Source organism: Hemitrygon akajei, chromosome 10 (assembly GCF_048418815.1).
Source record: "Hemitrygon akajei chromosome 10, sHemAka1.3, whole genome shotgun sequence".
Classification (NCBI taxonomy): domain Eukaryota; kingdom Metazoa; phylum Chordata; class Chondrichthyes; order Myliobatiformes; family Dasyatidae; genus Hemitrygon; species Hemitrygon akajei.
In genome coordinates this window covers 46,180,348-46,200,129 of record NC_133133.1, presented here as the reverse complement: position 1 = coordinate 46,200,129, position 19,782 = coordinate 46,180,348, and the positions used below count along the sequence as shown (strand labels likewise).

General features: G+C 39.5%; 1 protein-coding gene across 1 annotated transcript in view; it reads left to right on the top strand.

Annotated features, from left to right (window-relative positions):
- Positions 1-19,000, top strand: part of LOC140734347 (ribose-phosphate pyrophosphokinase 1) — a 50,406-nt gene extending 31,406 nt beyond the window's left edge. Inside the window, exons 4-7 of the mRNA XM_073058173.1 lie at positions 1,164-1,288; positions 3,890-4,063; positions 8,262-8,421; positions 13,995-19,000. Coding sequence (XP_072914274.1) covers positions 1,164-1,288; positions 3,890-4,063; positions 8,262-8,421; positions 13,995-14,087 — 552 coding nt within the window. The 3' untranslated portion in view covers positions 14,088-19,000. The remainder of the gene's footprint in view (positions 1-1,163; positions 1,289-3,889; positions 4,064-8,261; positions 8,422-13,994) is intronic.
- The last annotated feature ends 782 nt before the right edge of the window (positions 19,001-19,782 follow it).

The following is a 19,782-nucleotide window of genomic DNA, read 5'->3' as shown; positions in this document are numbered from 1 at the left end:
CATACAAGGCTTATTGAGAAAGTAAGGAGGCATGGGATCCAAGGAACATTGCTTTGGGGATCCAGAATTGGCTTGCCCACAGAAGGCAGAGAGTGGTTGTAGATGGGTCATGTTCTGCATGAAGGTCAGTGACCAGTGGTGTGCCTCAGGGATCTGTTCTGGGACCCCTACTCTTCGTGATTTTTATAAATGACCTGGATGAGGAAGTGGAGGGATGGGTTAGTAAATTTGCTGATGACACAAAGGTTGGGGGTGTTGTGGATAGCGTGGAGGGCTGTCAGAGGTTACAGCGGGACATTGATAGGATGCAAAACTAGGCTGAGAAGTGGCAGATGGAGTTCAACCCAGATAAGTGTGAGGTGGTTCATTTTGATAGATCAAACATGATGGCGGAATATAGTATTAATGGTAAGACACTTGGCAGTGTGGAGGATTAGAGGGATCTTGGTCTGAGTCCATAGGACACTCAAAGCTGCTGCGTAGGTTGACTCTGTGGTTAAGAAGGCACACAGTGCATTGTCCTTCATCTACAGTGGGACTGAGTTTAAGAGCTGAGGTAATGTTACAGTTATATAGGACCCTGATCAGACCCACTTGGAGTGCTGTGCTCAGTTCTAGTCACCTCACTACAGGAAGGATGTGGAAACTATAGAAAGGGGATTTACAAGGATGTTGCCTGGATTGGGAAGCATGCCTTACAAGAATAGGTTGAATGAACTCCCCCTATGGTGGTGGAGGCTGATAAGATAGGGTCTTTTAAGAGACTCCTGGATAGGTACGTGGAGCTTAGAAAAATAGAGGGCTGTGGGTGACCCTAGATAATTTCTAAAGTAAGTACATGTTTGGCACAGCAATGTGGGCTGAAGGGTATGTGTTGTACTGTAGTTTTTCTATGTTTGATCGGTGATTGTAACTTCCCCTTCGTGTTCCACTTGCTAAACCTATCTGTAGCATTTCAATGCTTACAGTAGTATTATGAGACAAAATGATGATTAGCCAAAAAAAATTACCATTGGGTTTTTAAAATTACTAATACTGCAGAGCACAGAAACACAACCTGCAAAGTTACTCTAAACAATACTGCTTGTTTGCCAGTTCAGTCTGCCCTTACATGTCCGTGTGCGTTACTTCATTTCTTCTTGATTCTTCTTGTTCTCCCATAGGGTTTCTTTGATATTCCAGTAGATAACTTGTATGCTGAGCCAGCAGTACTTAAGTGGATTAGGGAAAACATCCTAGAGTGGAAAAACAGTATCATTGTATCTCCTGATGCTGGTGGAGCAAAGAGGTGAGTGATTCAACTTACAATATACATATTTTCTGATCAGTAGTTTAATACCTAACCTAATTCACTTTCCGTTGTGGAAATGCTCCTATTTGAAATCAGGAGAGTTACTGTAAACCAACCTTGTTTCAATTCTTTTTTGGCATTTGGTATATTAGTAGAATGAATCTTTGCTTTAACAACTACAATTGTACTGCAAACTACCTACAATCATGTTCTGCAATGTGATGTGGCTTCATTTTATGAATTAGTGTTTTGAGTCGAATTTTGTATTAAATTGTGCAGCTTATTTCCTGTAGAAAGGAATTCATACAACCTTTTCAAATTTTGCCTTGTAATTATTTTGAGGAATACACTTTTTCTGCTAGATACTCAATGTTTCAGTATCTTCCAAATTCCTGAGTTTTTGATAAAAGTTGTGTTACTGGAGGATATTGTAAACCCTTCTGTGGCTTCCAGTTAAGTCAGATGTGTTTCTTTTTAAATTGGTTGGTTTGCAACTGTCATTGCTGCTGTCCATTAACTGGCATTAACTTCCCCTTTTTTTCCATGAACTGTATCTTCAATCCAATAGAAATGACAATGAAGGTGCATTCTCTAGTATTCCCACTTTTCAAAGAGCCTCTGGATTTAACCTGCTGTATCCTTCTCAGAAATTGAATGACATTTTGTTCCAATGCTAACCAATATCAGCATTGTCAAGCTATGTACTTCAACTCTGGGCCTCCCTCTCTATTCCCCATTTGCTTCCTAAAATAATATATCTAAATAATTTCTATACATCCATTTGTGTGGGACTTACTTGTGCATATTCTGTCTTTTGGTTAGGATGAGGTTTCTGTTTTTTTAATTGTGTAATAATTTTCATTACTGTTGTCAATTCTGTTAATGGTAATTTTTGCAGATCTCTGTGCAATTTTGGTGTGTAATTTAAGGCCAAAGATGAAAGAAATGCAAAGTCCATTGCCTTTCTAGATTATGCCAGTACATTTTCAAGACTACCTAGATTAACATTGCTTTTCACTTTAGCTTTGACAAATCTGCATTTAATTATGGCCACCATTTATGAAATTCTCTTATCATTGTTCACTCTTTTTTTAAATAAGAGTTACAAATACCAGGATTGGGCTCCCTTTATATTTTACATAATGATTCCAAGCCAATTCTTTCACCACAAGAGTTCCCAAGCTGGGATGTGCTTTATTGGATATAGGTATCCTTTAGCTTATGTAGGAGTTGTATTCCTGGAAAATGTTGCACTAATCAAAAAATGCTGTTCTCTTTGGTTTCAAGTAATAGCATTGATTGTGTTTCAGAGTGCAAGAATTTTAATTGAAAATATCTAACTCCTAAAATTATATCACTGCCAGTACTTGAATAATAAAGTATTCATTTCATAGTTATACAGCTCAGAAATAGCTTTTTTAGCCCAATTCATCCATGCTGACCAATGTGCTTTCTTGTCCCATTTCCCTGCATTTGGCCCATATCCCACTCAAAAAGTTCCTATACATGAACCTGTGCAAGTGTCTTTTAAACACTGTTATTGTCCTTGCCTACACCATTTACAGTGGTAGCTCATTCCATATACTCTTTCAACCTCATTCCCTCAGCCCTTGGGGTTCCCTTTAAGTCTTTACCTTGTTGCCCTAAATCCAAACCCGAATCCAAATAGTTTTAGACTCCCTTACCCTGGGAAGAAAATTGTTCAAGTACCTTATCTATGCCCATCAGGATATTATAATCTCTACAAGGCCATCCTTTGCTCCAGGGAACACAGTCCCAATCTAGCCATTCTCTCCTTGGGACCCAAGCTTACCAGTACCAGCAATTGTCCTTATAAATATTTTCTGCACCCTCCCCAACTTAATCACGTCCTTCCTATCATGTGGTGACCAGAAATGCACATAATATTTCAGGTATGGTCTCACCAACATCCTGCAAACTACCAACTACTCAATTCCTGTCCGAATGAAGTCTGCCATATGCCTTCACCACCTTATTCATTTTCAGGAATCCATGTATTTGTATAACAATATCAATCAAAACCTGAGGTTATGAAAACATACATTTAGGATGTTCACAAGGTGGGAGCATAGAAGATGTTACTCTCCCAGTTTACTCCAACCTGCTTTCTTCACTTTGCTGATAGTGGCTCCCTCTCCTGCAGTAAACTCTGCAATTCCTTACCACCTACTCCCCTCTCTATAAGTGAGTTGCCATCAAGTTACCAAATAAACAACTCTCCACTTAATGGCATTTCAATTGCTAAAGGCCCATAAAGCAAGATGTCTGCCCTGAAAGCTCATTGGATTATAGCAAAAAATAATAAATTCTACATGTTTGAGAGAGACCAGTACATTCTAAAGTGATGGAATAGAACAGCGGGCAGCTTCCTGGCTCACCGGCAATTTTTTAAAATCATTCCTAATTTCATCAGCTTTGACTTTCAGCTAATTATTAAAATCATGAAGTTGAATAATGAGTTAGAGCAAAACAAAAGCTTGGTAGGTTATTGTCATAATTGTTGTTCACTTGTACATGTTTTTATGTTCAACATAGAAAAGGAAATCCCTAACAAATTTGCTTTCCTTTCAATTTTAGAGTTACATCTATTGCTGACCGGCTGAATGTTGATTTTGCACTGATTCATAAGGAGCGTAAAAAAGCCAACGAAGTTGACAGAATGGTTTTGGTTGGTGATGTGAAGGATCGAGTAGCTATTCTTGTTGATGATATGGCAGACACCTGTGGCACAATTTGCCATGCTGCAGACAAGTGAGTTGCTGAATTATGGATTACAGAAATACCATAAAACACTCTTCCAATAAAGAAAATGGAAAACGTAGAGATTCTGCAAATGCTAGGTTTAGAGCAACAAACAGAATGCTCCCAAGAATTCAGCTGGCCAGGCAGCATCTATGTAGAGGAATAAGCAGTTGACGTTTTGAGCTGAAACCCTTCAAGACTAAAAATGAAAGGGAAAGAAGCCAGACTAAGAGGGTGGAGGAGGGGACCATCCTCTGGTGACCACCCATTTCAGTATGCCAACACAAGACCGAGGAGCAGAATTAGGCCTTTTGAGCCATCATGTTTTTTTCACCATTCCATCATAGCTGATTTATTATCTCTCAAATCTATTCTCCTGCCTTTTCCTCGTAACCTTTGACACCCTTATTAAAGAAGAACCTATCAATCTCCACCTTAAAATACCCAATGGCTTGGCCTGCACTGCCATTTGTGGCAAAGAATTCCTCCCTCTCACCTCTCTCGCTAAAGAAAATTTTCCTCATCTCTGTTCTAAGCGGATGACCCTCAATTCTGAGACTGTCCTCTGGTCCTCAACTTCCCTCACTGTCACACATCCACGTTATCCAGACCTTTAAATATTCAGTGAGTTTCTCCACCCCGCTGTCTCTTCCCCCCCCAATAAACTCCAGCAAGTGAATGCTCAGAGCCATGAAATGCTGCTCATATGTTGTCCCTTTCTTTCCTGGGATCATTCTCATGAACTTTCTCTACTCTCTCCAATGTCAGAACATCCTTTCTTAGATAAAGGGGCTCAGAATTGCTCAGAGTACTCAGTGCAGTGTGACCAATGCCTTGTAATGTTGAGGTTTTACATCCTTGCTTTTGTATTCTAGTTATTGCAAATTGAATGCTGAAATTGCATGTGCCTTCCTTGCCACCGACTCAACCTGAAGGTTAACCTTTTGGGAATTATGCACAAGGACTCCCAAGTCCCTTTGCACCTCTGATTTTTCAGTTTTCTCCCCATTGACAAAATAGTCCACACACTTTATTCCTTCTGCCTAAGAGCATGCTATGTACTTCCCTACATTATTTTCCATCTGACAGTTCTTTTCCCATTCCTCTAATCTGTCTTAAGACTTTCTGCAGACACGCTGCTTCCTCAGCACTAACTGCCCTTCCACCTATCTTTGTATCATCTGCAAGTTTAGCCGCAAAGCCATCAATTCCTTCATCCAAATTATTGACATGCAATGTGAAAAGAAGCAGTCCTAACACTGACCCCTGTGGTGCACCACTAGTCACTGGCAGCCAACCAGAAAAAGTCCCCTCATTCCTGCTGTGTTTCCTGGCAGTCAGCCAATCTATCTATTCTAGTACCTTTCCTGTAAGACCATGGGCTCTTATTTTGTTATGTAACCGTATGTGCAGCACCTTGTCAAAACCATGCTGACTTTGGCTTATTTTATCATGTTTCTCCAAGTACCCCGAAACCTCATCCTTAAAAATAAATCCAAGATCTTTCCAACCACTGAAGTTGGCCTATGATTTTGTTTCTTCTGTCTCCCTCGCTTCTTAAACAAGGAACATACCACTACTTCCAGATCCTTTCTCAACACACTGGCTGTATACTAATAGAAACTTTCTTGATATGCCGGTCACCCAATAAGAGACATCCTTGACCCTGGCGCCTAGAAGGTAACATACCATCTGGGTATCTCTTTCACACCCTCAGAATCTCAGGATAGCAGTAGAAGGATCAGTCTGAGTCAACATGGATTTATGAAGGGAAAATCATGCTTGACTAATCTTCTAGAGTTTTTTGAGGATGTAGCTATGAAAATGGACAAGGGAGAGCCAGTGGATGTAGTGTACCTGGACTTTTGGAAAGCTTTTGATAAAGTCCCACATAGGAGATTAGTGGGCAAAATTAGGGCACATGGTATTGGGGGCAGAGTACTGACATGGATTGAAAATTGGCTGGCTGACAGGAAACAAAGAGTAGCGATTAACGGGTCCCTTTCGGAATGGCAGGCTGTGACCAGTGAGGTACAGCAAGGTTCGGTGCTGGGACCGCAGCTGTTTACAATATACATTAATGATTTAGATGAAGGGATTAAAAGTAACATTAGCAAATTTGCTGATGACACAAAGCTGGGTGGCAGTGTGAAATGTCAGGAAGATGTTATGAGAATGCAGGGTGACTTGGACAGGTTGGGTGAGTGGGCAAATGTATGGCAGATGCGGTTTAATGTGGATAAATGTGAGGTTATCCACTTTGGTGGCAAGAACAGGAAGGCAGATTACTATCTAAATGGAGTCGTTAGGAAAAGGGGAAGTACAACGAGATCTAGGTGTTCTTGTACATCAGTCAATGAAAGCAAGCATGCAGGTACAATAGGCAGTGAAGAAAGCTAATGGCATGCTGGCCTTTATAACAAGAGGAATTGAGTATAGGAGTAAAGAGGTCCTTCTGCAGCTGTACAGGACCCTAGTGAGACCCCACCTGGAGTATTGTGTGCAGTTTTGGTCTCCAAATTTGAGGGAGGACATTCTTGCTATTGAGGGAGTGCAGCGTAGGTTCACAAGGTTAATTCCCGGAATGGCAGGATTGTCATATGTTGAAAGATTGGAGCGACTGGGCTTGTATACACTGGAATTTAGAAGGATGAGAGGGGATCTGATTGAAACATATAAGATTATTAAGGGATTGGACACGCTGGAGGCAGGAAGCATGTTCCTGCTGATGGGTGAGTCCAGAACTAGAGGCCACAGTTTAAGAATAAGGGGTAGGCCATTTAGAACTGAGATGCGGAAAAACCTTTTCACCCAGAGAGTGGTGGATATGTGGAATGCTCTGCCCCAGAAGGCAGTGGAGGCCAAGTCTCTGGATGCATTCAAGAGAGAGTTAGAGCTCTTATAGATAGCGGGGTCAAGGGATATGGGGAGAGGGCAGGAACGGGGTACTGATTGTGTATGATCAGCCATGATCACAGTGAATGGCGGTGCTGGCTAGAAGGGCCAAATGGCCTACTCCTGCACCTATTGTCTCCTATCTGCTCCTCTAATAATAGAATTCCCTATCACTGCTGCACCTCAAGTTAAAAACACTAACTTTGAATTGATAAAAATTACTAGAAACTTTCTTTCTTGGAACCACTGCCTGAGCTTGCCTACACAGACTAACAGTGGCCATTCCGCTAACGCCTCCCTTTTCATTGGCCACATGTTGATTGCTGCCTACCGCGTGCGCGGGGCTCTTTTCAAACCTCGCGCAGAATTACCAACAAACAACCTTTTACATTGATTTCCACCCACAGAGGTAAACAAAAACATGTCAGTCCATGTCCTCGTCTGCTGTCACGACTGCATTCTGCATTCTGACTCCCTTCTTACCCTTCTGCAATGGTCTACTGTCCTCTACTATCATATTCCTTCTTCATCAGCCCTTTACCTGTTCCTTCTCTTACCTCGCAGCTTATTTCTTTTCACCTTTCTCCTCACCTGGTTTCACCTATCACTTGCTAGCTTTTACTTCTTTCCTTCCCCTTTTGAGTTCTAATAAAGGGTCTCAGTCCAAAATGTCAACTATTTATTCCTCTCCAGAGAAAATGAAAGCTGCTTTATTGGAGCAATACCAATCTCATCCCAGATCATTGTAGCAACGTCAATTTAAAAAAAAAGTTCCTCATTTTCTACTTTAAATCAATGGTATGCTACCTTATAGTTCACTTTTATTGGAGCATACTTGAATGAATGGTTGGGATCATTATTGTCTTTGTGTGGTTTTTATATAATATATAAAAAAATCTTACTAAAATATCTGGTTCTAAAAATTTTCTGAAGTTAGTTTTGTATTTGTCTCTTTGAAATGTTTGTTCTTTTATAAGTTGATGCCTTTATAAAAGGATCCTTTCATTGGTGAGGTACTTAATAAATGGGCATTTTGGTCGGCATGGATGAATTGAGCCAAAGGGCCTGTTTCCTTTCTGAATGGCTATAGCAGTCTGTAAAACCTGCTAGTTGAAGTGCTTTCACATTTGTTGGAGGGAGGGGGTGGTGGCATCAATTAAATTGTTTAGAAATAATGGAACTGTCCAGTGTTTTTAAAACTTGTAATAATGGATTTTTAAAATTTTCCTGTGATTGGAATGAAGTGTATAAAAGCAGCAGAATGAAAAGAATAGAAACTTAGATTCTGATTTGATGTATTTGTATATCACAGGTTGCTCTCTGCTGGAGCTACCAAAGTCTATGCTATTCTCACACATGGAATCTTTTCTGGTCCTGCTATCTCTCGCATCAACAATGCATGCTTTGAAGCTGTGGTAGTTACAAATACAATCCCTCAAGAGGACAAAATGAAAACCTGTCCCAAAATACAGGTAGGTGAAAGAAGAATTTGCTACAGGGAATATCTGTTCAAGTGTATAGATCTTGCTACTTGCCTGCATGAAAACAGTGCTTGATCTTGATTGATGCTTAATCTTGATCAATTAAAACCACTAGTCTATGGCTACAAACACTAATTTGTTTATTTTTTCCCCCGGGTTTTCTTTTTTAAATTGCAGGCTGTTGCATGAGAAGAAATGAAGTACTGCCCAGCATTCTCAAATATATGATGGCAACTGGCTTTTAAAACTTGGGGTGTGCAATATTACTTATACTTCGTGAGCAAAATGTGATTTATAATTTTCAGATTAATACCAAATTGGGAGGGATATACTCTATTCAGCAGAGAAGATTACCATCAATAAATTAGAAATATTGGCAGAGAGGACACAATTGGCAAATTTTAACATGTGAGGTCTCATTGAATAAAAAAAAATGGAAGACAAATGTAAATATAATGGATTCTGGTTAATTAGGGCTGCTGCTTATTTGGAACAACTCATAAAGAATGAAAGTTAATTGGGAAAATAGCCAAGATTCTCTTTATTTGTTTGGTACACCATGCTGCTAATTGAGACAGGGCACTGTTGCCAAACAGTTTGTAACTAGCATTAGATGTGTGCACTTGTGTGACCATTAGACACTACACCATGTTTAGCATGAACCATTTTTAAATAGTGTCAGTTGCATGTGCTTGTATTCAAAAAGCAGTAAATTTTGTCACTAATATTGGGGAAATAAGCGGTAAGGTAAATCAGAGCAACATACACGAAATGCAGGAAGAACTCAACAGGTCAGGAAGTATCTATGGAAATGAACAAATAGTGTACGTTTCGGCTGAAGACCCTTCTGGAAATGAACAGTCTACGTCTCGGATGACAACCCTTCTTCAAGACTGGAAAGGCAGGAGGAAGAGGTGGTGGGAGGGAAAGGAGGAAAACTGGAAGGTGATAGGTGAAGCCAGGTGGGTGGGAAAGGTAAAGGGCAGGAGAAGGAGAGTGGAAGATGCTAGAAAGGGAAGGTGAAGGAGCAGCAGGTGGAGGTGTGAGGCAGGTGAGAAAGTTAAGAGACCATAATGAGGAATAGAAGAGGAGGGGAGGGAGAGTTTTGTTTTTAACCAGGAGAAATCAGTATTCTTATCATCAAGTTTTGAAGGCTTCTCTGATGGATGTAAGGTGTTGCTCCTCCACTCTGAGAGTAACCTCATTGTGGCATAAGGGAATGCCACGGACTGACATGACGTAACTCGAATGGATATTAGAATTGAAACATTGGGACACTGGGAAGTTCTGCTTTTTGGTGGATAGAGCGGAGGTGCTTGACAAAGCAGTCCCCCAACAGGTCTCAGCAATGTAGAGAAGCCCACTTCAGGAGCACCGGATACAATAGATGATCCTGGCAGATTCACAGGTGACATGTTGCCTCACCTGGAAGAACTGTTTGGGGTCCTGAATGGAAGTGAGGGAGGAGGTAAATGGGCAGGTGTAGCACTTGGGCTGCTTGCAGGGATAAGTGCTGGAAGGGATATTAGTGGGGAGGGACAAATGGACAAGGGAATCACAGAGCAAGTGATCTCTGCAGAAAGTTGGGGGGAGTGGGGGAAGACATGTTTAGTGGTAGGATTCCTCTGGAGATGGCAGAAGTTGTGGAAAATGTGTTAGATGGAGGCTCATGGAGATGTGGGTGAGGGCAGCATCAATCCTGAAGAAAGGGAGGCCCAGTTCTTTGAAGGAGGAAGACAAAGGGAAAGCCTTGCTCTGGGCCAGATGTGGCGGAGAAGGAAGTGAGTAAAGAGAAGCACATCTTTACAGGAGACGCTGGGAAGAAGTATAGTCAAGATGTCCTTGGGAATCGGTAGGTTTATAAATGATGTTGGTCAGCAGTTTGTCTCCAGAGATGGAGAAAGGGGGAAAGGAGGTGTTAGAAATGGGCCAAGTGAGTTTAATGTCAGGATGAAAGTTGGAGGCAGAGTTGATGAAATCAACAAGCTCAGCATGGGTGTGTGAGGCAGCACCAATTCAGTTATCGACACTACCAGGGAAGGCTTGGAACATTGATGGTAGGCAGTGAAAAGGCTGGCATAGCTGGGATCCTTGCGGTGCTCATGCTACCCCTCGAGTGTTGAGAAGTGGAAGGAGCTAAATGAAAAATGGTCAAGGGTGAGGTTCTGGTAGAAGGAGGAGGGTGATGGAGGATAGATGATTAATTCCTCTATTAGAAACGAATACAGTTTTATAGTACTGATAGTACTAATCTGTCCTGTATATCATTTAATTACATAACCTGTTACTCAGTTAAATGGTAGTTTGTCTTTATGCTTTTTTAACTTCCCATGAAACTTCAGCTAATTGGGGCAGCTGTTTAATTGGGCCAAAATGTATTGGTCCTGATGTGTCCCAATTAACAAGAATCTACTGTTGCTGTAGTAAAGCGATTCTTTGTATATTTTTGGGAGATCTGGCATTGCTTGTAAGGCTAACATTCCCCAATCTCAGTGGTCTTCAAGAGATTTTTCAAGCTACCTTCTTAAACCTCTGCATTTCATCTTGTGAAGGGAAAAACTTATTCTGCATGGTTCCAGTCATTAAGTAGTTTTTATATATAAAATATGCATAAGGGTGATGAAGAGCATGTTACCAGGGCAAAGATTGTCTTTTGAGTTTTCCCAGGATGGGATGGGAGAGGAGGGGAGGGGCTGGAGACTTTTTAAACAAAAAGTATAAATTACAAAGAGAAGAAGCAAGTTATTACATTTGACAGAACACTTTAAAAAATCAATGTGTTTAAAAGGGGAGAAAGCTAAGCTAACCAGAATTGTAACTACAGTTAGTTTCTGCGCATATTTTAAAATGAGTAATTGTCGGCCCTGTAGAAAGTTTAGAGGGTTAATGAGAGAAAATGCAAAGATGATTTTAAACAGGTATTTTTCCATTAACCACATAGAGGATGCAAGCACTACCATAGAGCAAAATGATGAATTGGAAGGGAAGCCAGGGGAAATTGCCATCGCACAGGGAATTGGTACTTCACAATTTGGAGCTGCAGGCCATGTCCTTGCATTGCGATGGATTTCATTTTAACGTCTTGAAAAGGTTGGCTAATGAGATTGATGCATTGGTATTAATTTTCTAAAGATTTTCAGATTCGGCTGATTACTGTTAGAAAATAGGAAATGTACTTAAAAGGAGGGAGACAAGGCAGGAAACTAGATAGACTCTGGCATTGTACTAGATGACGGGAAAATTGCAAATGTTACTCTGCTATTTAAGAAGGGTGGGAGGCAGCAGAAAGGAAACTATAAACCTGTTAACCTGACATCAGTGGTTGGGAAGTTGTTGGAATCGATTGTTAGGGATGAGATTACAGAGTACCTGGAGGTACATGACAAAATAGGGCAAAGCCAGCATGGTTTCCTGAAAGGCAAATCCTGCCTGACAAACCTACTGCAATTCTTTGAGGAAATTACAAGCAGGGTAGACAAAGTAGATGCAGTAGCTGTGGTGTACTTGGATTTTCAGAAGGCCTTTGATAAGGTGCCGCACATGAGGCTGCTTAGCAAGATGGAATTACAGGGAAGTTGCTAGCATGGGTGGTGCATTGGCTGGTCGGCAGAAAACAGTGGGAATAAAAGGATCCTATTCTGGCTGGTTGCCATTTACCAGACAAGTTCCACAGCTGTCAGTGTTGGGACTGCTGCTTTTTATGATGTATGTCAATGATTTGGACTACGGTATTAATGAATTTGTGGCTAAATTTGCTGCTGATACAAAGATAGGTGGAGGAGTGGATAGTTTTGAGGAAACAGACTTAGATAGTTTAGGGGAATGGGCAAAGAAGTGGCAAATGAAATACAGTGTTGGGAAAATGTGTGGTCATGCACTTTGATGGAAGAAATAAATGGGCAGACCATTATTTAGATGGGGAGAGAATTCAAAATGCAGAGATGCAAAGTGACTTGAGAGTCCTTGTGCAAAATACCCTGAAGGTTAACTTCCAGGTTGAGTTGGTTGTGAAGAAGGCGAATGCAATGTTGGCATTTGTTTCTGGAGGTATAGAATATAAGAGCAGGGATGTGATGTTGAGTCTCTATAATGTACTCATGAGACCACTCATGGAGGATTGGGCAGTTTTAGGCTCCTTATTTTAGAAAAGGTTATACTGACATTGGAGAGGGTTCAGAGAAGATTCACAAGAAAGATTCCAGGAATGAAAGGGTTACCTTATGAGGAACATCTGGCAGCTCTTGGGTTGTATTCCCTGGAGTTCAGGAGAATGAGGGGGGATCTCAGAAACATTCCAAATGTTAAAAGGCCTGAAAAGATTAGATATGGCAAAGTTATTTCCCATGGTAGGGGATTCTAGGACAACAGGGCGTGACTTCAGGATTAAAGGACATCCTTTTAGAACTGAGATGTGGATAAATTACTTTAGTCAGAGGGTGGTAAATCTGTGGGAGTTGTTGCCACGAGCAACTGTGGAGATGAAGTCATTGGGTATATTTAAGGCAAAGATGGGTTCTTGATTAGCCAGGGCATCAAAGGGTATGGGGTGAAAACAGGGGAGTGGGGATGACTGGAAGAATTGGATCAACCCCTGATTGAATGGCAGAGCAGACTTGATGGGCCGAATTGCTTACTTATGCTCCTATATCTTGTGGTCTAACTACTGACCAGTTTTAGAAACTATTACTAAAGATGTTAGAGGGAAAATTCATGTTGTTTGGGTAAAGTCAACTTGGTTTTGTGAAAAAGTAATGTCTGATGCTTTTGAGAAACATGCTATAGATAAAAGTGAACTGGTAGCTGTATGAAGATTATCAGATAAAATTGCTGAATTACATGTTATAAAATGTTATAAGAGGTGACTTCAATGTCGGTAGAAAATTGACAAACTTATCAAGTGGAAGCAAAGATGAGTTGTTACTAGGTGTTTTCTTGAATGAATCACCACTTGCTACATTGGAGCTGGCGAAGGCTAATTTTTATTCTCCATTTGTACATCTATACTGTGCATTCAACTAATGCTATCAAGTTCAATGCTCTGACCAGTTGCATTCAGAAGAAACATTACCCAATTTTGTCTTGATTATCTCATCTCGTCTTATTCTGCTCAAAATACTTTCTCCAATTTATTAAAAAAAACCTTAATTTTGTCAGATCATCGATCAGCCTCAGTTTTTAAGTAGGTAGAGCTGTGATGTTCAACTTTCCCAATGCTTGTTTGTTCTGAATTGCTTATAATCCATATTAATATTTTAAATTTACAATCATGAAGTTCTTTCTGTTAACAAAACTATAGTATGTTGTGTACCAAGTAAATTAAAAAAAAAATCCTCTTGCATTGATGAATATCTTAATGTGTTCCATGCTGTTTTCAGCTAGTAAGCTTTGGGATGTAGATAACATTCTCAAAAGTGCATAAGAGTAGTTTTTAAAACAATATTTTGGTTGGTAAAGTTCCCATAAGCTGGTTGAGCTCAACTGTATTAACTTTTTAATATATGAAAGATTTCTAATTGTTAATATTTGTAGCAAGACTTAATTAGAAACATCTTTTGTTCTCCTAGGTTATTGATATCTCCATGATACTTGCTGAAGCAATTAGAAGAACTCACAACGGAGAGTCTGTGTCCTATCTGTTCAGTCATGTTCCATTGTAATATTTACAATATCTGCCATTTCATTATATTATTCTACCAAATTATTTTCTTTATCTTCCCTTCATGCATCAATGATAAAAGGGGTTCTTCATTGCTACTTCGCATTGTAGTACACTTCTATCAGATCTGTCAGTGGAAAAAGATAGTATTTTATATCCATCAATAGATTAGATATTTACAATCTAAAAACAGCAGCTGTGATTGGGTTTAACAGAAAGGACACATTATATCCTCTTGATATTAAAAGGGGGAGATTTCATTTGTTAAATCATGTTGGTGTATTCCTTCCTTTGTTACCATATTGTAACATTAATTGCAACACATCTGCCACAATAGAAGCTGCTGGTGTTTTACTTTGAGCAGATTATTGTTGTTTTAGAAAACTGGAATAATTATTTTTGTGTCAATGTAACCTCATGTTATTTTCAAGTGAAACCATTTGTGCTTGTATCAAAGAAACAATGTGTTCAAGCAAATTTTACATATTTCCCATTTCAAACACTCAAAATGATGCAGAGAAAGCAGGGAATAACTTGGTTTTTATGCTGCCCTGTGCCTTATTAGAAATACAATAATTTCATAGTTACTAAATGGTTTTGCATGGTACTGATGCATTGCTTCTGAGATGTGACTGAATCGGCTTGAGCTTTTCTCCCTCAATTATCTTCCAAAATATTTCAGTGAATTGGAACTCTAGTGAGTATGACAGGCTTCTGAGGATCCCAGGCAAATGTGATTTGGGCTAGACGAAAATTATTTTTAATGTGTTAAATATAGGATTATATTTTGCTGCAAAATCCAGATGTGGACAAACCAATTCTAACTTGTCCTTTGTTACAATTTATTTACTTGCCATCTTTATTCTTATTCTGTGTATGTTTTTGAACTTTGTATTTAAAAAAATTCTTCGTGTTGCAACATGATTATTTCTGTTCAACAAAGTCTTTTAATGGATGTAAAGAAATTAAATCCATCAAGTTGCTTAGACCATGGAAGTGGAAAATTTACTTTGCTCCTTGTTTAACAGTAAGATATAATGCTGATATATATTTTTCCAATAACAGTGCAGCTTTTGCAGAAATGAATTTGTGAACTCGTGCACTTACCATCCTGGAAAGTATCTTTTTGGCATTTTATAAGATGTGATTGTCCAAAATTTTGAAGGCAAACAACTTTAAATTATTCATATTTCAGTTGCAAGTTAGAAATTTGGAGTTTCACATTTTGAGGGCCTGAATCCAGTTTTTTTAATACTTTATTTACAATTACAATTTTCAGTTATTACAAAGACAAAACATAATGGAGACGTGCAAAACAATGCAAAGGAAATACAGCTCCTGGTGGAACACAGACAAAACAAATCAAAAACAAAAAGGCTGCCAGACAATTCACAAGATTACAAAAATAGACTTTCAGAAAAAGAGTTGACACAATAGTGGTATAACGGAAGCAATATAAAATAGAATGAATGAAGGAATCTGGTTAGGCACCACACCCAATATTTGTAAAGAATTCTTTAAGGTAAAATTTTGTTGGATTAGCTTGTCTGTTGAGGCATAAGTGGAAAACAGAAGAGCAGGAAGTGAAGAATATTTAACAAGAGGCTTCCAGCTGTAGCCATGAAGGTTTTTCTTCGGTCTCAGCACCTCCACATTCCCAGTGTGTAAGAGCCCTGGAGTTAGCTGCCCAATAGTAATGTTTGAAAATTGGCAGACCAAGACCATCTTCTTAAGAGGGTTGTGTAGGTGAGCCTTAGATATCCTGTGTGATTTTTAGCCCCACACAAAGGACAATATGATAGTCAAGTTTCTTAAAAAAAAGGATGCATTTAAGTATAAAGGCAGGTTTTGAAAAAGATATAGAAACCTGGGTAGGCTCACCATTTTGATTGCATTTACCTGTCCTATCATGGATAAGGGCAGTATCCTCCAGGACTCGATATTTGTTCTGAGTTTTTCTAAGGATTCTGTAAAGTTAAATTTGAAAAGATGCTTTGGGTTCTTAGTCAGTTTAATCCCCAAATAGGTGAAACAGTCCTTCTCTACTGTAAAAGGCAACTTTTTCAGGAAGTCTTCAGTAAAATGATCCACTAAGGGGCATGCATTCGCTCTTTCCCCAATTTATGGTATAGCCAGAAATACTACCGAAGGAATTTATATATTCTAGTAGAAGAGGAATAGAGACCGCTGGGTCGGCTAGACAAACAAGGAGGTCGACTGCGTACAGGGTCACACGGGTCTCAATATTGCCCAACTTAATACCTTTAATGTGTGGGTGGCCCCTAATGTAAATTGCCAGGGGCTCCAGTGCTATGTTGAACAGCGGGGGGGGGGGGGGGGGGGGGGGGGGACAATGGGTCCCCTTGGTGAACACCACATTGCAGAGAGATTGGATTGGATTTATCTCCATTTGTGAGAATGAAGGATTTTGGATTAGTATGTAATATTTTAACCCATTCTATGAAAGTGTCACTGAATCCAAATTTCTTGATTGTTGCAATTAGATTGTGCCACTCTATCATATCGAATGCCTTGTGGGCATTTAGAGACAGTATAGCAGCTGTATCATCTTTCCCATAATCGGCATACAAAATATTGAGAATTTTGCGGACTTTACAAAAGGAGTACCTGCCTGGGATAAATCCTGTTTGGTCCGGGTGAATATTTGCTATATGCTTACCGAGCTGATTTGCTAACACTTTTGTAATCATTTTCAGATCATAATTTAGTATTGCAATGGGCCTATAGCTTCCAGGGTCAGTTTTGTCTTTATCTTTTTTAATAAGACACGGATATTTGCTTCACTGGGAGAGGGTGGGAGCCTTTTGTTTTTAAAGGTATCCCGAACCATTCTCAGCAAAGTTGGTGTAAGGACTTCTCGGAAGGCTGTGTAGAACTCAACCGTCCAGTCCAGCTGCCTTACCGGTGGGAAAAGCTTTGATGGCATCCTGTAACTCATAGCAAAAAAATCCAAATCCAAATTCTTCCTGAAAGCTGCATCTAATTGTGGGAAGTAAAGTGGATCAAAAAACTTATCAAAATCTTCCTGTGTGGCTGTTGATTTGGAGGTGTAAATTTCTGAATAGAACTCACTAAATCGTTTGTTAATATCCTTTAAGTCCGTAAGCATCAGGCCAGATTTGGATTTTATTTTGTAGATGGCTGGTTTTGCTTGTTCTCCTTTTAACTGCCATGCCAATAACTTCTGTGGTTTGTCACCAAACTCAAAATGTCGCTGTTTAAGTAGTATTTGTCCCCTAGAATGAAGTTGTATTTGTTTTTTAATTTGAGAACATTACTATAATCTGATGAGAGTTTTTGTAGGCCTGTTCAGTCGTTAGTAATTCTTTCTCAATCACTTCCAATCTACCTTGCTTAGCCCTTTTCAGTGTTGCTTCATAAATAATTTGTCCTCTGATATACACTTCGTGTTTCCCAAAGTGTTGAGTCATTCAACTCGCAGTTGTCATTGGTCTCAAGGAACTGCAAGACGTGTATCGTAATATATTCTTTAAATGCTTGATCCTTCAGCAAAAAGGGATTAAAGTGCCAGTTTATAGGCTTGCTTAGGGAGGGACAATTGAAGATTGAAATTGACAGGACTATGGTCAGATATTATGCTGTGATATTTGGTGTAATCAATATTAGAAATTAATCGAGAGATCGATCCGTGTATATGATCAATGCATGAGAATAAAAATATATCCACCACCTTCTTGGACTTCAAATTGTTAAGAGTTTGCACACCAAGAATATTGGGTTGGGGGGGGGGGGGAGCAGAGGAGAGCCTGTCTAAATACGTGTCCAGGTAGCAATTAAAGTCACCCCCAATCAGTATGTGGCTTGAATTATTATCTGGGATCAAGTCAAACACCTTACGGAAAAAGCCTGTATCATCCCAGTTTGGCCCGTAAACGTTTACCAGTGTAATGGGAAGTGAATTGATATGCCCAGTTAGAATTATAAACCTGCCATTTGGATCAATTGTGGATGAGTGAACGAAAAGGCATAGTCTTATGGAAGAGAATGGCAATGCCTCTGGCTTTGGAAGTGAAAGGTGCCTGATAGACTTGTGAAATCCAATTAGCACTGAGTGTTTGGTGTGCCATGAGGAGCTCGAAAAAACACGTCCATACTGCACTCATCTCGCTAGCGCCCCCCTAGAATCCTGTTAACAAGGATATGAAAGTATACTTGTTACTTCTCCAAAATGTATAAATACACCAAATGAACAGCTCATAGGCACCCTATTGGGTGGGGGTGCCTAAACTTGTCAGATTAGGCTATGTTGAAAGTACATTTCTCTTGTCATGTTATACTTTAAGTAGCATTGCTGGACAAGATGAGAAAATTGGGTTGCTATACAAGAACATTGAAAACAAGTAATTCAATTTCTGTATTTAGGGTGACATTAATATACCAATTTATCCAAATTTGGGTCATCAGATGTTAAAGTGGAAAGCAAGGAGAAAAGTATGTATCAGCAACATGGTTATTGATATTATGCATAGTGTTGGTTCATTCTGGGTCCCACTCATAAACTGGCCCCAGGTTTCCTTTTTGGATTTTCTTCTGCTGTTCAGGTCTCCTACAGATCATCTCTGCTCATCTGTGAAGTTCAAAAGGAACATTTTGCTCCAGGAGACTGATTTCGCACAAGCAATGTTTTTGGCTGGTATTCAGATTGGAATTGTCTCATTTGTACATACAATTCAAATATCTGACATCTGTGCTTAGAAATTTGTTTTAAATCATTTTGAACATGGCAAATAATCCTATACAGTTTTGTTAGGATAGTTTCTACACATTAAAATCTGCAAATGTTTGGTTTTTACATTGTTTTCTATAGCATAGAGAAAGCTCAAGGCTTTTTACATTTTCAATTATGTGTAATAATAAACGTGATGACTGTTACTTTTGATGTGCAAGTGTCTTCAATTTCTCTTTGACTACTCCACTGGGTTTGAAGATACAAACTCTTGTTTACAGTTGATTCCTCTTTTTCACTCACCACGGCCATATTATTGTAGCTCAATCAATACTCCTTGTCAAGTGGCCTACTTTGTCATGGATATGTTGATCTTATTGAGCATTGTTGGAGTGTACTCTTGCAATCAAATGAAGGGTATTTCACCACATTCCAGACTTGCACCTTTTGTAGATGAAAAGGCTTTGGTATGCTGGGTAGCAAGTTTCTCATTGTGAGATAACTTGGTTCTTGGAATCAATATTTATACAGTCAACCATCACTAATCCGACTACCTGTAATCTGGTTCCTTCGATAATCTGGCACTGATTTCAAATTTTCTGTGCAACTGTAATTTCAAATTTCCTGGGCCACCTTACCACCTTGCTGCACGATGTTTTGGTAGCGCTAGATCTGTTCACGTGTTGGCATGCTCTTGTAAGCACAGACAGGTGATTTCCTGCATTTATTAATATCAGTTGATCTTTTTTAGCCCCAATTATGGCCCCAGTGAGTAAAGGAAATGCACCTCGTGCTGTGAAGCGAGAACACCGCACATTATCCATTAAAGATAAGGTTGAACTCTTGAAAAAACTGGACAGTGGCGTATCGGTGAAAAGCTTGTGCGAGTGTTACAACATTGGCACTTCCACAGTCTACGATATAAAGAAACAAAGAAAAACTCTTACATCTTTTTTGTGATAGTGGCTCGAAGAAAAGTGCGTAAGAA